The sequence below is a fragment of the Erpetoichthys calabaricus genome, chromosome 8, assembly GCF_900747795.2.
Source record: "Erpetoichthys calabaricus chromosome 8, fErpCal1.3, whole genome shotgun sequence".
Taxonomy (NCBI): Eukaryota; Metazoa; Chordata; class Cladistia; order Polypteriformes; family Polypteridae; genus Erpetoichthys; species Erpetoichthys calabaricus.
This window is the reverse complement of record NC_041401.2, coordinates 119,347,993-119,366,245: the sequence shown is the minus strand read 5'-3', so window position 1 is coordinate 119,366,245 and position 18,253 is coordinate 119,347,993. Positions and strand designations below refer to the sequence as shown.

The following is an 18,253-nucleotide window of genomic DNA, read 5'->3' as shown; positions in this document are numbered from 1 at the left end:
TAACTCTCTCTCTAAACATCGCTTTCTTAATAGGGTTGTCCTACGGGATATTTCATTGATCGCATCACCCTTTCACAATAGTGGTGTTTGGGCTTTCTCACTAGTTTGTCCTTGCTTTTTAAGGGGGTGTTTTTTATTACTCATTTACTTCATTTTAACCTTAGTAATCCTTAAACTGAAAATCCTTGAACTGCACTTCAATCACAGTGATCTCTTTCACATACTGCACAACATCTACTATTTAAAGCATTTACACACTCTCTTTGCCTCTCATTTATGCTTACATTTATTTCACTCCACACAGAGAACATACAAGTACCTGTTGCCAGGCAATGGTGCTAATCACTGTACCACCATACTACCCTTCTTCAACTCAGCCATTTAATTTGGCAACCCTTATGTACTCAAGCTTTAAGCCACATTTAGTTAAACCTTTAGTTATCTTCAGTCCTTTTCCTTATGCTTTAAACAATCTGTTGTTACAGCTTCATTTAAGTATATGGCTGTATTAAATTGTAAAAATTACCATGTATTGATAAAAATATTTGATTAAAATTCTATATTATCCCAACACATTAACAACTTTACCAGTACTTAAGCGTAGAACTGTCCATGGTTCTTCTGGCCTTTTGTCTTTCTTTTGGTTTTTCTTAACTTCCTATATTGCACCACTGACAGCAGCTCTAGGTCTTCTGGAATTTTCATGAGCTCTTTCTTGATTTCCAGAGTACATTATAAAATGTTTCTTAACCAGCTGAGGACAGTTTGAACTTGTTCAATCATAATTTTCATCGTATTTCAGAAAGTAAATATAAGATTTACTTAGTTAAAAGTACACCTGTCTCAGTACTAACTACCAATAAGTTTGGAATTCAATAAACAATAAACCTCAAAATTAAAATGTGCATTTCAAAGTAAAACAAAATGAAAGTTTTGCCTAAAACTTCTGTTTCATACTTTTATGGCATAACTGATATGCAGCTATTAGATAAATCAAATCTGATTCTTAATTCCATGATAGATAACAAGAAACAGAATGTTTTTCTTTATTGTTTTCAGAAAATGGGGCAGAATTTTACATAATGTTCATTTCTTTCCTGAATTTCCATACACTGGAAAGCAGAAACCAGCCATTGAAAAGATGCAATCTCCTGGTAAAAAGACACACAAAGATACCACAAATTCTCACATTGAAGCTATTCAAAGTCAGTAAACAAAATAACAGAATTCCTTTGGACCATGGGTGGATATATATGTGAATGCAAGGATAACATGCAATTGCCACACAGACTTGTTCAAACGCTGTAGATCAGGAATCTGAGGGCACGAAGCGGAAGTGGAAGCAGAAGCAGACAATGGCCAACAATGAGATGAATCGCGTTGCCGTCGTCGTAGAAGAACTCCTGGCACTCGACAAACAGATTCAGAAACTCCTGTCCAGACGAAGGTACCTTAGGGATTTGAAGGCTCGGCTGCTGGATAAATCATCCTCACCATCTGAAATCGACGTAACATCAACCCCGCCTTGTGCCGCTCAAGTAAGCTTCACCCCCGCACCTCGTAGGAGCGACTACGACACCGACGAAGACCTTGGCATGTTTCAGCTATGCAGGCAGGGGTTCAAGGCTAGAACACCTCCATCGGCACAGGCGAGCATCTCGACTCAGAACCGATTCAACCCTCTCCGCATCCCCAGTTTGCCTTCAACCCCGGGTGATGTAATAGTTGTAGGTGATTCGATTGTTAGAAACCTCAATAGCGCATGCCCTAATCGGAAATCTTTTGTTTCTTGTTTTCCCGGTGCTTGTGTCCGAGATGTGATGAGACGTGCGCCGACAATCTATGAGAAGCACAAGAAGAGGGCAGTTGGATCCGTTGTATTACACGCCGGCGTGAACGATGTAAGGCACCAACAGTCGGAAATTCTCAAGGCTGACTTCGCAGCACTAATTAAAGACACGAAGGAGAGGACCCCATCGGCAAAGATCTTCATTTCGGGTCCACTAACTCTCGTCAGACGATCAAATGAATACCACAGTCATCTGCTAGGATTAAACAACTGACTGAAAGGCTTCTGCGAGAACCAAGACATCGGATTCATCGACAACTGGGACCTCTTTTGGGAAAGGCCACGTTTCTTCAAGCGGGATGGCCTGCATCCGAATAGATTCGGCGCCCGGGTCCTCTCTGAAAACATCGCTAAGGTAATTCGTTTATCTTGACTATCTATTTCTACTCTTAACCCCTTCCGTAATGCTACTGCTGTGCTAGGACATGATAATTGCTTAACAAAATCTTCCGTAAAAGTGCACAACATTAATACTCTAGTAACCAATCTCAATGCACGTAGAAAATCTAGGCAATATGGCATAAACACCAATAATTTAATTACAATTACTACTTTAGATGAACAATGTATTAAAACTATAAAAACAGACTATAGACTAAATAAAAAAATACACACAGAGCGGCGCTAACAAAAATAACTTAGTTCCTGTTCTAAATATCAATAACTCACATAGTATTCATCTCTGCCCCTCTGAAACTTTAAATATGGCACTATTAAAAGTTAGAGCTTTAACTAACAAGATGTTTTTTATCAACGATCATATTAGTGATGGAAAAATTGATTTTATTGCACTAAGTGAAACGTGGCTTGGCTCTGATGGTGCGGCAGTTTTAATCAAATCTGCGCCTCCGGATTACAGTTTTACTCGTGCGGATCGCCAAGGAAAAAGAGGTGGTGGCTTGGCAAACATTTACTCAAGCCGGTTAAATTGTAAAGATGTCAGTTTTGGTAAATTCAAGTCCTTTGAGCATCTCGCCGTTGTTATTCATGGAGATTCTCACATTCTAGTATTATCCGTGTATAGACCTCCTAAATTTAACGCGTCTTTCTTTCAGGAATTCTCTGACTTAATGTCAATTTTAATTACGAACTATGACACACTCTTAATAGTCGGCGACTTTAACTTTCATATAGATAATCAGTGTGACCAAAAAGTAAAAGAATTTATGAACCTCCTGGACTCTTTTGATTTGAGACAGCTCGTTAATCAGCCTACACATAAAGCAGGTCATACGTTAGACTTAGTAATTACTAAAGGACTAAAAGTTGATGTAAGGGAGGTCATTGATATTGGTCTATCAGACCACTTTCTTCTACTATTTAATGTAGAAATATTGATAGAAACATTCATGAGAAGCATATTGTTAAAAAATGTTTCTTTGACTCATCAGCAGCTTTAAAACTTACAAACATTCTAAGCAATCAGTCCGTTTATAGTGCCAACTATAATAGCGAGGATAATGTAAATAGTAAGGTGGAAAGATTTAATACTAAAGTGAGAGCTGCTGTTGACATAGTTGCACCTGAAAAGACAGTTAAAAAATCTTCTAGCATTGTTATACCATGGAAGACCCAAAGAGTGTCTGATCTAAAGAGAACATGCCGTAGAGCTGAGCGTAAATGGAGGAAAACTAAACTAACTATCCACTATGAAATATTAAAGGTTAAAATAACAGAATACAATAACACAGTCCATCTTGAGAGGTGCTGCTATTTCTCTAAGATTATAAATAACAATGCTAGTAATCCCAGAGTTTTATTCTATATGATTGATCATCTACTAAACCCAGGTAACTCAAAGGAATGCCTCCAAAGTACTTCCAATAAAACCTGTGAGGCTATTGCTGTATTTTTCAATCAAAAAATTAATGATATTAGAAATAACATAGTATATCTCCCCAACACTGAGGATCCTCTTAAACCCCAGTACTCTGTTACAAACAAATTAAATTCTTTCACCATGATAGATTTACCTGATTTACATAAAATAATTTCTCAACTGAAACCCTCCACCTGTTGCCTTGACCCAATACCAACAAGTTTTTTCAAAGAAGTATTGGGCGTGCTAATTGATAATATTCTTGACATAATAAATTCGTCATTACATACGGGGGTCTTCCCAGACTGTCTTAAGACTGCTGTAGTTAAACCACTACTTAAGAAAAATAATCTTGACCCCTCTGTTCTTGAAAATTTTAGACCCATCTCTAACCTGCCTTTCTTAAGTAAAACTCTAGAGAAGGCAGTCATTATACAGTTAAATGACCACCTCAATAAACATGCTATTCTTGATAATTTCAGTCAGGTTTTAGAACAAATCACAGCACAGAAACTGCACTCGTTAAAGTAGTAAATGACTTGCGGGTAAATGCAGAGAGAGGCCATTTATCTGTTCTCATCCTCCTAGATCTGAGTGCCGCATTTGACACCATTGATCACAATATTCTTAGAAATCGCCTTAGTCAATGGGTGGGCCTCTCTGGCAGTGTCCTTAAATTGGTTTGAATCCTACCTGGCAGGGAGAAAATTCTTTGTTAGTTGTGGTAATTATACTTCAAAGACACATGATATCCTATATGGTGTTCCACAAGGCTCTATTCTGGGTCCACTGCTCTTCTCAATCTACATGCTTCCATTAGGTCAGATTATCTCAGGGCACAACATGAGCTACCATAGTTACTGTATGCTGATGACACACAACTGTATTTATCAATAGCACCTGATGACCCCGATTCTCTTGATTCACTAACAATGTCTTACTTGTATTTCTGAATGGATGAATAGTAATTTTCTAAAGCTAAATAAAGAGAAAACTGAAATTTTAGTGTTTGGCAATAATGGATACAATGAGGCTATTAGAAACAAACTGGATGCATTAGGATTAAAAGTCAAGACAGAGGTAAAAAGCTTAGGGGTAACTGTTGACTGTAATCTGAATTTTAAATCGCATATTCATCAGACCACCAGGACAGCATTTTTTCACTTAAGAAACATAGCAAAAGTTAGACCTCTTATATCATTAAAAGATCCTGAGAAATTAGTTCACGCGTTTGTTTTCAGTCGACTAGATTACTGTAACGCACTCCTCTCAGGACTACCCAAAAAAGACATAAATCGTTTGCAACTAGTGCAGAATGCAGCTGCTAGAATCCTAACTAGGAAATGAAAATCCGAGCACATTTCTCCAGTTTTGATGTCACTACACTGGTTACCTGTTTCATTCAGGATTGACTTTAAAATTCTGCTTATGGTTTATAAAGCCTTAAATAATCTTGCCCTATCTTATATATCGGAATGTCTGACACCTTATTTTCCAAATCGTAACCTTAGATCTTCAAATGAGTGTCTCCTTAGAATTCCAAGAGCAAAACTTAAAAGAAGTGGTGAGGCAGCCTTCTGCTGTTATGCACCTAAGATCTGGAATAGCCTGCCAATTGGAATTCTCCAGGCTAATACAGTGGAGCATTTTATAAAACTGCTAAAAACACATTGTTTTAGCATGGCTTTCTAATAACTTCACTTTAATTTAATCCTGATACTCTGTATATCCAATTCATTATAATAACTATTCATGGTGGCTCTAAAATCCATACGAACCCCCTACTCTCTCTTCCGTTTCTTTTTCTGGTTTCTTTGTGGTGGCTGCTTGTGCCACCACCATCTACTCAAAGCACCGTGATGTTCCAACATTGATGGATTAAAAGCCAGAAGTCTGCATGACCATCATAATCAAGTCCTTCCGTGAGAACCTTAAATACAAAGAGGACTATTTCATTTTTGTTAGGTAGAATGCCCAGAGGGGACTGGGCGGTCTCGTGGCCTGGAACCCCTGCAGATTTTATTTTTTTCTCCAGCCGTCTGGAGCTTTTTTTGTTTTTTTCTGTCCTCCCTGACCATCGGACCTTACTCTTATTCTATGTTAACTAATGTTGTCTTATTTTAATTTGTTACTTTGTTTTTTAGTTTTCTTTTCTTCATTATGTAAAGCACTTTGAGCTACTTTTTTGTATGAAAATGTGCTATATAAATACATGTTGTTGTTGTTGAATGCCATGTTTTGCTCCATTGTACTATGCTTCTATATTATACAAGAATTATAAAAGGGTTTAAAAATCTATAGTTTTACTTTATTACTAGAAATTTGAGATCAATTGTTGTGCTCATCAAGAACTAAAATGTCACAATGTAAATGGCAATTTTATTCAGAATTAATAAATTACAGTACATTATATTATTTTCGCAGAAATGTTCTCAGATTTTGATAGCCTATCCCAGCAGCACTGGGCTGAAGGCAGGAAACAGCCTTGGACAGGGCTCTAATCCATTGCATGGCCCATTCACAAGCATTCACAGAGTGTCAATATGGATCCACCAATCAGTCAACCCAGCATGTCTTTGGAGATGTGAGGAGAAAACAAGCATATTAAAAGAAACAACATTGACAGACTTGCAGACAAGATTCAAGATCCACACAAACAACACTTGGGCACAAGACTCAAACGCAGGATGCTGGATCTGTGTTGTAGCAGTGCATCCCACTCTGCCACAGTGTGCAAAAATATGTGCATGAATGTAAAAGGTTGATGCGACAACCATTGTACCTGAAACACTAATTCCATTTTCTTTTTGTTACATGTTGCATTATCAGATATGCCAGATTTATTTGAAGGTTTGTTCTCCTAAACCTAGAAGTGTGCAAACTGTAATATGTCTATGTTTAACTTCTTTTATTATTTTAAAGCCTGCAATCTTTAAAAATATCTTAAACTGTGAAAGAATTTTTAAATAGATTCCAAGGTAATATTTTGACTATAGTGAAGCATTTACCACAACTTGTTTCTAATTGCATATCTATAATATTGACAAACTATATTGGATAACTGTTTAAGTGAGAAATAGCAACTAGCATGATTGCTTTGTCCTACGGCTGAAATGTTTCCAATGTGCTGGAGCAATTACACCAGTCTGTTCAGCCTGGGCTTGCTGAAAATGATATTGCACTCTTGGCCTCAGGAAATTGCTCTAGCATATGGTGAACGATGCTTTTATTAGTTTCTTCTTGTTACTCCCATACTGCTCAATTGAAGAAAACAACAAAAGCTTGTGGCAATTCTTGAATGACAAGTAAAAAGAATGATGTGAAACAATACCAGTTCTTAACAATGACTCATATATTGCATATCTTTCATTTTATAATGTGAAGTGTTTAGTGGTTCTCGAACTCAGTTCTTTTGGGGCTGCAGGTTTTGTTTCTACCAGTTTCATAATCAGTGAGCCACTTTGTCTCTAAATGACCAAATTTAATTAGCTTGTCTTTTTCTCTTCTCTTACTCTGCCTTCACAAGTTTGATTTTTGCATTTATAAAGCATTTATAAATATCCCCATGTTATATGTATAAATGATTGGTTCATTCTAATAAAAATTTACCAGACATAGTTTTGTGATGTTATTTTTTCCACAAAACACAGAAACTGGCAAATAGCATCTGCTTAATTAGGCTAGGAATATAAATATAACAGAAGCTGGTTAGAACAAAAAACCTGCAGAAACATGGTGTCAACAGGACAAATGAAGAATGCTGAGAACCACTGCCTTAAAGCATAGATAGATAGATAGATAGATAGATAGATAGATAGATAGATAGACAGACAGATAGATAGATAGATAGATAGATAGACAGACAGACAGACAGACAGACAGACAGACAGACAGACAGACAGACAGACAGACAGACAGACAGATAGATAGATAGATAGATAGATAGATAGATAGATAGATAGATAGATAGATAGATAGGTAGATTTATTTGTCCATGGGGGAAATTTGCCTTTTTACAGAAGCTTTTTAAATACATAAATAGGTATATATTTATCCAGATGATTGAGTCACTGCACCCCAAAACACAAGGCTAAGTCTCAGTACTTTAGCAAAACCAGCTTTATTCAACTTGAAACAGGAACAGCAGGTGTATTTACTGCAATGGGAGCTACCAGCTACCACTCTCCTATACACAGACAGAGCAAATGGGCAGAGTCGAGGCCAGGTCAGAGGCTAAGTTATACTGTTGCCTGCATTAATAATGTTCCTTGAATCACCCACTGGTGACAGGTGCTTATAGTGCAATCTTGATTGGATCGTAGTTGTTTCCACGGCACTATGCTGCTGCACTGCGAACCTACAGTTGCCTATGGGAAAGACAAGCAGTCCTCCACAGACATGGCAGTCGTGCTTCGGCATGTTGTCCCGTTGGGGGGGGGGGGGGGGGGTATTGCTAAAAGGGTTCAAAAACCTCACTATATATATATATATATATATATATATATATATATATATAAATATATATAAAATATTTATATATATATATATATATATATATAGTCATGCACGAGCGCTTGGGAAACAGCTGATTGACCTGGTTTGCTGCGTAAAACGTCCTGCGGGGGGACAACGGCAGTGTACTAATCTTTCTTTCTTTACTTCCTTAGAAAGGCAGAGACGGTGCAACTGTAAAGAGCGCCCAGACAGCTCTAGAAAGCGCACACTTCCGGGTTCATTCCTTCCCTCTGCTGACCCGTGATGACGTCATGCTCCCACAATCCACCACGACTCTTCCCAGCATCCTCACGTTAATTTCCTGTCCGCCACCATAAAATGTCCGTCCTCCCTCCCTTCAATGTCTTTTTGAGTTTATGAAAACGAAATTGACAATTTATTTTGCAGTATACTGGGCTAAAAACCCCAAAACTTTATCATTGTGTCCTTATTCCACAATATATATATATATATATATATATATGTGTGTGTGTGTGTGTGTGATGAGAATTCTGTAACCCCAACAACCCCACAACTGCAATATGCACCAAAACTCTATTAACTCAGGCAGGCTCACCGTGTAACACCTAAAATGGCCAGTGACCTGGCCTTGCGCTCACTTTTCTGTCTCCTCTCTCTCTCTCTCGCAGGATGGCAAGGGAGGGGGGGGGGGGGTGCAGAAAGATGTCATTGTCACTGTTTGCATGTTGTGTGTGTTTAAGTGACAGATGCCATTTGAATAAATGCTTTGAGAATCTTCTGTCTTCATAACATCCATCCAACCATTATCAAACCTGCTATATCCTAACTACAGGGTCACGGGGGTCTGCTGGAGCCAATCCCAGCCAATACAGGGCGCAAGGCAGGAAACAAACCCTAGGCAGAGCGCCAGCCCACCACAGGTCTTCATAACAAAAAAGCTGAATTTTTTCGGACACTTGAACTCACCTTCTTCTTTCTTGTGCAAGGCTGTGACCCACACATCACAAATGGTACCAAAAGAGGGGTCTTACACAAGTGGATCCCCAACAGCCACAACATACTGCTCTTCCCCCAGAGCCTGATGAGTCCCCTGCATGGGCTCTTGCCCTTATCCATCCTAGAGATGTGCTTGTGAAGATGGCTCCTTTGGATGAACAAAAGTGTTTTCTATTCTGTTTTGAATGCATGGCCACATTGATGTACTGGGATAGGGGAGGCTGGGCTGCTATCTTTGCCCCCTTTTTGACCGGGGAGGCCCTACAGGATGCACTGTACCTAAGAGCTATTCCTCCTGAAAGACTTGATGATTATGTTTTCCTGAAGCAGAAAATCCTTCTTTGTATAGCTATGAGCATCTTGTCCAAGGGGTGCACGTTCTGGCTGTGGCAAATCGAATCTAATCACCCTGTCTGGGGCAGGTGCAGGACTTAGTAGACCTTATCCAAAGCTGATTCCATGGAGACATCTTCAAGCACATTGTGGAAAATCTCGCTACTGACTCTGTGTTGTCTGGGATAAGCAACAATCTCTGTGATTAGATGATTCTGAGCAATGTCAAAACTCTGTTGGAACTGACCCACAGATTGGAACAAGCCCAAACCTGATGGAGGCAGGGAGGATACCCTAGTCTGGCTCAGACTCCTGTACAACCGGCATGTCCCCACCCCACACAGAAGATGCAGTTAGCAAAATTCCACAGCCGGGACCAACCGCAGATGCTTTTGCTGTGAACAGTCCGGCCATCTGGCTATGGACTGTTGCCTCCCTCCTGTTCACTCCCTGAAGAGTGGCTTGGCCGAGATCTGCTGTTCTCAGGACAAGTTCTTGGAAAAAGGGTAACTTCAACACTAGAATTCCTGAAGTCTATGAAAAAAGTCATTATCCCAGGGCACCTTAATCCTTAAACTGCCACATACTTGGTGGTTAATGCACCCCTGAACGCCAAATAATTTTTTGCTGCACTTTTTAAGTAAACATCACAATTCACAAAGAAAATGTGAAATTTTAATGGAACACGTTTTTTTTCATGGAAAGAGCATCACAATTACTGCAACACTGATCATTTTACACACTGACAATGAACTGTAAAAACTATTAAAAAAACTACTGGAACAATATGTTCAAGGTGCAACTGATGCCATTGATGGAATTCAACAGCAGCCAACTGCTCTTGAACTGGCTGCACGCAAGCACACAGAGGTAAACACTGATGCTTGCAGACTAGTCTAGTGCTAAATCCCAGGGACAGTGATGCTGCAGGTCTGCTTGGGCCGGCAGTGGTTATGAGCTGGTGTGCTGGAAAATTGCACTGGGAAGAGACTATAGCCGGTTGCAGCATGCAATGAATGTACGTCACCTAATATACTCGGCTCCTGCGTGTTTGCAAATTGCAATGGGAAACGACTAGAGCCGGTTGCACCGTTCAATGAATGTACATTGCTGAATATACTCGGCTGCGGCGTGCTGGCATATTGCACTGGGAAATAACTTTAGCCAGTTGTGGAGTTCAATGAATGCATATCAACGAATGTACGTTGCTGAATATACTCCGGCATGCTGGCAAATTGTATTGGGAACCAATTATAGCTGGCTTCCAGCGACTTAAGGGTTAAATTCCTTCTTTCCATTAGCATCTTTTGTTTTGCAAATGTGTCAGTCAGCACAAGCAGCCTGCTATTCAATCCCTCCACCATTGCAGCTCAAGTCTGCGAATGAATATGAATAATATGAATAATGTTGCATCCATGCCACAATGCTTTCCGAAATGTACTACACAAGTCATAAAATTAATAATTCCAAATATCACATATACCTATGTCTCTGTTTTATGTCAGTGCAGCTTTGACATCATGGACCATAAGGCGCATACTAATTCAGGGTAAGCAGGAACACTCAATAAAATTGAATAAAAAAATCAAGTGACAATGAGATACGAAGAAGGCAGATTCACCACTCACATCTACAGTTATTCCCAGTTTCAAATAAAAACTAACAGCGTCAGATACCTTGGGTTTGGGGGCAGGATACACTAACTTTTACAAGTACTATAAATTTACACCAGCTGTTACAGACACAAATCAAATGTATGTTTATAGTGTATAATATTAACAATAAAAGCAGCTCACTACTCAAAACAATAAATATATGAGGCAGTCAGGATCGAACAGGGGGACTCTTGATTACAAGTCAGCAATTCTTACCACTGCGCCACGGAAGCTGTTGCATCATTCTTGAACCTTTTGTGAAAGTGTTTATTTGATCTTTGGACTTCAGGCTTCACACATTACATAGTTTATGTCTACATTTTGTCATTTATACTAAAATATGAAAAACATTTCTGTTTTAACAATATGTTTACACAGATTATTGTAGAAATGGAACACACAGGTAATGCATGTGTTCCAAATAACGATCTATTATTTCCATTCTAAAACTCCAGCACTTCACTCCCAGATAACCAAGGCTAGAACTGAGAGAACTTTGTGTCCATCCTGCGGTGGTGGGGGGATGGAATAGTAGGCTGCTTGATGCTTGTCTTGATCGGCACATTTACAAGACAAAAGACGCTGATGGAGAGGTATGAAGGGATTTAAGGTGGGCCAGATTTACAAGTTTTTTTGTACGCTTTGGTAATTCTAGTGTTAATACCAAAATAAGTCTCTAGTACCTCTGTATTTAACTCACCAATCTGCCAGCCAGTTTACAGTGCTGACTGCCTTAATATAATGACATTTATTTATATAGCACATTTTCATACAAAAAAGTAGCTCAAAGTGTTTTACATAATGAAGAAAAGAAAAATAAAAAACAAAGTAAGAAATTAAAATAAGACAACATTAGTTAACATAGAATAAGCGTAAGGTCCAATGGCCAGGGAGGACAGAAAAACAAAAAAAAAAAACTCCAGACGGCTGGAGAAAAAAATACAATCTGCAGGGGTTCCAGGCCACGAGACCGCCCAGTCCCCTCTGGGCATTCTACCTAACAAAAATGAAATAGTCCTCTTTGTATTTAAGGTTCTCATGGAAGGACTTGATGATGATGGTCATGCAGACTATTGGCTTTTAATCCATCAATGTTGGAACATCATGGTGCTTTGAGTAGATACCACAAAGAAACCGGAAAAAGAAAAAGAAGAGAGAGTAGGGGTTAGTACGAATTTTAGAGCCACCATGAATAGTTATTATAATGAATTGAATATACAGAGTATCAGGATTAAATTAAAGTGAAGTTATGAGAAAGCCATGTTAAAATAATGTGTTTTTAGCAGTTTTTTTAAAGTGCTCCACTGTATTAGCCTGGCGAATTCCTATAGGCAGGCTATTCCAGATCTTAGGTGCATAACAGCAGAAGGCTACCTCACCACTTCTTTTAAGTTTTGCTCTTGGAATTCTAAAGAGACACTCATTTGAGGATCTAAGGTTACGATTTGGAATATAAGATGTCAGACATTCCGATATATAAGATGGGGCAAGATTATTTAAGGCTTTATAAACCATAAGCAGAATTTTAAAGTCAATCCTGAATGACACAGGTAACCAGTGTAGTGACATCAAAACTGGAGAAATGTGCTCGGATTTTCTTTTCCTGTCTGCATTTACCCGCAAGTCATTTACTACTTTAACTAGTGCAGTTTCTGTACTGTGATTTGTTATAAAACCTGACTGAAATGTATCAAGAATAGCATGTTTATTGAGGTGGTCATTTAACTGCATAATGACTGCCTTCTCTAGAATTTTACTTAAGAAAGGCAGGTTAGAGATGGGTCTAAAATTTTCAACAGCAGAGGGGTCAAGATTATTTTTCTTAAGTAGGGGTTTAACTACAGCAGTCTTAAGACAGTCTGGGAAGACCCCCGTATCTAATGACAAATTTACTATGTCAAGAATATTATCATTTAGCATGCTGATACTTCTTTGAAAAAACTTGTTGGTATTGGGTCAAGGACGCAGGTGGAGGGTTTCAGTTGAGAAATTATTTTATGTAAATCAGGTAAATCTATCCTGGTGAAAGAATTTAATTTGTTTGTAATGGAGTACTGGGGTTTAGGAGGATCTTCAGTGTTGGGGAGATATACTATGTTATTTCTAATATCATTAATTTTTTGATTGAAAAATACAGCAATAGCCTCACAGGGTTTACTGGAAGTACTTTGGAGGCATTCCTTTGAGTTACCTGGGTTTAGCAGATGATCAATCGTCGAGAATAAGACTCTGGGATTACTAGCATTGTTATTTATAATCTTAGAGAAATAGCAGCGCCTCTCAAGACAGACTGTGTTATTGTATTCTGTTACTTTAACCTTTAATATTTCATAGTGGATAGTTAGTTTAGTTTTCCTCCATTTACGCTCAGCTCTACGGCATGTTCTCTTTAGATCAGACACTCTTTGGGTCTTCCATGGTATAACAATGCTAGAAGATTTTTTAACTGTCTTTTCAGGTGTCAACAGCAGCTCTCACTTTAGTATTAAATCTTTCCACCTTACTATTTACATTATTCTCGCTATTATAGTTGGCACTATAAACGGACTGATTGCTTAGAATGTTTGTAAGTTTTAAAGCTGCTGATGAGTCAAAGAAGCGTTTTTTAACGATATGCTTCTCATGAATGTTTTCTATCAATATTTAAATAGTAGAAGAAAATGGTCTGATAGACCAATATCAATGACCACCCTTACATCAACTTTTAGTCCTTTAGTAATTACTAAGTCTAACGTATGACCTGCTTTATGTGTAGACTGATTAACGAGCTGTCTCAAATCAAAAGAGTCCAGGAGGTTCATGAATTCTTTTACTTTTTGATCACACTGATTATCTATATGAAAGTTAAAGTCGCCGACTATTAAGAGAGTGTCATAGTTCATAATTAAAATTGACATTAAGAGTGAGTCAGAGAATTCCTCAACGAAAGACGCGTTAAATTTAGGAGGTCTATGCGCGGATAATACTAGAACGTGAGAATCTCCATGAATAACAACGGCGAGATACTCAAAGGACTTGAATTTACCAAAACTTTACACTTTAACCGGCTTGAGTAAATGTTTCCTTGGCGATCCACACGAGTAAAACTGTAATCCAGAGGCGCAGATTCGATTAAAACAGCCGCGCCATCAGAGCTAAGCCACGTTTCACTTAGTGCAATAAAATCAATTTTTCTATCACTAATAAGATCGTTGATAAAAAACGTCTTATTAGTTAGAAGATGTAGAAGTAGAAGTGTAATAATTATCCCTACCCATTATTCCAGTTTGTAGTATCTTTGCTAATTCATGCAAAGAATGCAACATAACCACCAAAGAAATGCACAGTGTGTGTCAGTTTTAAAATGAGACACAACCTACTGAGATCTTTTTTGCCATGCCAGGAGCAAAGATGTAAGTAGCGCGACGTTTTTCAAACAGTTTTCTGTGGTGGCACGCTTTTTGTAACCCTACCAACCACAAAAGCATCAAATCTATACACTTGCTAAACTTTCCAAAAGGTTGGGACAATTAAATCAGTCTTCAGCAGCACATTCAAAATCGTTTAATAATTTTACACATCTTTGTCTCATATGCTCTACCAATTTGATAATGAATACGTTGGACTTTTCTTATTACCTTTTTTTCAACTTGCCTTTTAGAAAGTCATTCAAATTCAGGCTGTACTTTTTCAAGTAGTATTTTGTTGAAAATTCAGGTTTAAAGTAATAATAATAATTCATTACATTTATATAGCACTTTTCTCAGTACTCAAAGTGCTCTCCACACAGGGAGGAACCAGGAAGTGAACCCACAATCTTCCACAGTCTTCTTACTGCAAAGCAGCAGCACTACCACTGCGCCACCTGCGAGGACAAAGTCATTGTTAAAGCTTTAACTATGCCATTAATTTTGCATTACATACTTCATTAAATTTGTGATTCAGTGTGTATTTACTTCATGATTTATGTATTAATTTTACAAATTTTTATGTTAGATACATTTATGAGATTAATTAGTTACTTTTTAAAATTGATATATATACATATATATATATATATATATATATATATAGTGGAAAATCCTCAAACAAAAAAAAGAATCCACAAACATAAAGTTTTGGGGACCGTTCCTGTATATTGTCCTGCGGACAAAAGGATGCAAAAATGGATCAAAAGCACTGAAAAAACAGTAACAGATGACAAATTGGTTGTGACAAGATGGCGTTTATATAGAGGATGAATTATGGGAACAGGAACTGGTTGGCAGGAAGTGACAGCATCATTGTGGAGGAACCGGAAGTGATGTCCATGATGACAGGCGGAAGTGATATCACAGTGGCCATTTTGAAACCCGGAAATAGTGGCTAATAATTTTCTTCAGTTTTCCTGTTGGGAGAAAAGGTTCAGGTAAGTACCACGTGACAATCCTTCATCTTGCGATATTTCACTCACCTTTGGGCTTTCTGACTGCCTCCTAATCGCATGTGTATGACAATATATATATATATATATATATATATACTGTACATATACACACATACTCATAGTCACACACGTCTGCCTTGGGGACAGCTTAAAGGCTCTGGTGATGGTAATTTAACACTGATCCACAGGGTTGTGGTGTTATACTAATTCTTCTTCTCTTTCTATCTTCTTAACTCTACAGACTGGACGATTAGCAATCTGAGCACCTTTGACGTCACTTCCGGTGTCTGTCCACCTGATCCTGCTGCTTACTGCCTGGGCGGTACTTAACAGGAAGTGTTGCAATTCTAGTCATAGACCCATGTCGTAAGGGACACTATTTTGCTGGAAAGACTTTATTATTTTGCATTTATAATATACAGGGTCACGGTGTTGCCCTAACTCCTATTTTTTGGGTCTTTGTCATCTTTTACAATATATACACACATACACACACTGTGGTCTGAACACACATCAAAATCACTAAAGAGCAAGAAACTTTAAAAAAGCAACAATAATGGATTTCTTGTATTGCCCAAAATCAAACAAGGAATGCTACAGTCGGCTTTAAATGGTTCTGTGTTTTGAAAGCCCCCCATGCTTAACTCCCTATGAAGAGAGGAAAAAATATCAAACCCCCCCCAAAAAATGGAAGAAATCAGAGGTAGACCCCTTCCATGTAGGTTGGTCACACAATGGTTGTCAAAAACTGGGGTGAATGCAATACACAAAACAGTAAACAAATAATCCTCTTCACTGAGCTAGATGGTGAATTTATCATTGCCACCTCAGAAATACAATCCAATAGTGCAAACTACAAAGCAAAGTGCAAGAATAGATTATACCACTCACTAAATAAAGAACTATCACATATGAGAACAGAATACAGAATTGTTCAAATACATCAAAATAAAGTAGAAGCTAATTAGCATAAGTAAAACAATATTATCTGTGTAGAACCACTGTCAGATTGTAGAAAAGGATTCAGACAAGCCAGAGATAGCCAGAGTCCTCAAGACATCGGCCAGCTAGCCACCTCCTTTTTACTGACCATTCTACAGTTGAGTCAGTGTTGGGCCAGCCAGTCTGATGAAAAGACCCTTCTAACCCATGATTCCAAAGTTCCTTTATCTGAGAAGACTTTTTTAATAGGCAAGCAAACAATAGAGCAATGGAATTAATTGACACATCCATATTACTAAACGAGAATGGTAAACCGGATATGGACGCAGGGACCTGCCCGTGGACGCAAAAGACATAGTGCGCAGGCGCCACTAAAAATGCTACATGAGGTTGAAAGAGAAGCCAATACAAAAGCAAGCTACGTCTGTCCGGCGGGCACGGGTTCAAAACGCCGGGGGTAGGCGAGCAAAGCGAGCAGGGGGCGGAGCCCCCTTGTAAGAATACAGAGAAGAGAAACAGAATAGGTGAAGTTTAGTAACAGTTTATAAATATAGTACTTTATATTTTAGTTCTAATGACTGACAACAGAGATGCAGTATGCACGGCTAATCAGCAGCTCTACTCAGGGCTTTCTAAACTGAAGTAGTGAGTCTTCATCCTGGATTTTAAAGCTGAGAATGAAGAGGCACTTTTTATAGTATCAGGCAGACTGTTCCACACTAAAAACACAACCTGTCACTAAAAACACAACCTCCCACTGTAATTTTATTAATCCTTGGAATCATAAACAGTCTGGCATCTTGAGATCTTAATGTGTGCTCTGGTTTGTACGTAATAATAAGATCATATTAGTAAGCAGGCCTTTGGCCATTTAAGGCTTTATATTGTAACCGGCAGCCAGTGTAAGGACTTAAGAGCTGGAGTTATGTGTTTGTTATGACACAATCACAGTGAGGCATTATACAAACATGTTGTTGTTGGTATAAAGGAGCCCCAGTAATGTTTGCTGAATAATTTTGTTGGCTGAAAGTACTCATTGTCAGTGTGTTAGAGAAGAGATGTGAAGAATTGTTCACAAAGGCCCTCTGTTTTGTTTTAACTCTGTATTTTTCTGCTACCTCCTGGGGTTTAGAATTCAGCTTAGCTTGCCCTTTTAATTACTTTGTTGATTCAGAGGGCCTCTCTTCAATTGATGTTGCCAGCCCAACACACCACAGCATACTGTAGAAATTGCACTGGCCATCATTGACTTGTAGAAGATATGAAGGATGTCACTTCCCACAATCTTCTTCCTCTTTTGGCTACTCCCGTTAGGGGTTGGCACAGCGGATCATCTTTTTCTATCTTTTTCCTGTGCTCTGCATCTTGCTTTGTTACACCCATCACCTGCACGTACTCTCTCACCACATCCATAAACCTTCTCTTAGGCCTTCCTCTTTTCAATTTGCCTGGCAGCTCTATCCTTATCATTATTTTCCCAATATACCCACCATCTCTCCTCTGCACATGTCCAAACCAACACAATCTCGCCTCTCTGACTTTGTCTCCAAACCATCCAATCTGAGCTGACCATCTAATGTACTCATTTCTAATCCTGTTTATCCTCATAACACCCAATGAAAAATCTTAACATCCTTAACTCTGCCACCTCCAGCTCTATCTCCTGTTTTTTGGTCAGTGCCACCATCTCCAACCCATATAATATAGCTGGTCTCACTAACATCATGTAGATCTTCACTTCCACTCATGCTGATACCCATCTGTTACAAATTACTCCT

At 38.5% G+C, this 18,253-nt stretch overlaps 2 protein-coding genes across 2 annotated transcripts in view; both read left to right on the top strand.

Annotated features, from left to right (window-relative positions):
* Positions 1-18,253, top strand: part of LOC114655979 (F-box only protein 6-like) — a 1,212,211-nt gene that overhangs the window by 1,129,854 nt on the left and 64,104 nt on the right. The gene's annotated exons all lie outside the window — the stretch shown is intronic.
* Positions 1,319-18,253, top strand: part of LOC127529037 (uncharacterized) — a 488,416-nt gene continuing 471,481 nt past the window's right edge. The window contains exon 1 of the mRNA XM_051931347.1: positions 1,319-2,012. Coding sequence (XP_051787307.1) covers positions 1,356-2,012 — 657 coding nt within the window. The 5' untranslated portion in view covers positions 1,319-1,355. The remainder of the gene's footprint in view (positions 2,013-18,253) is intronic.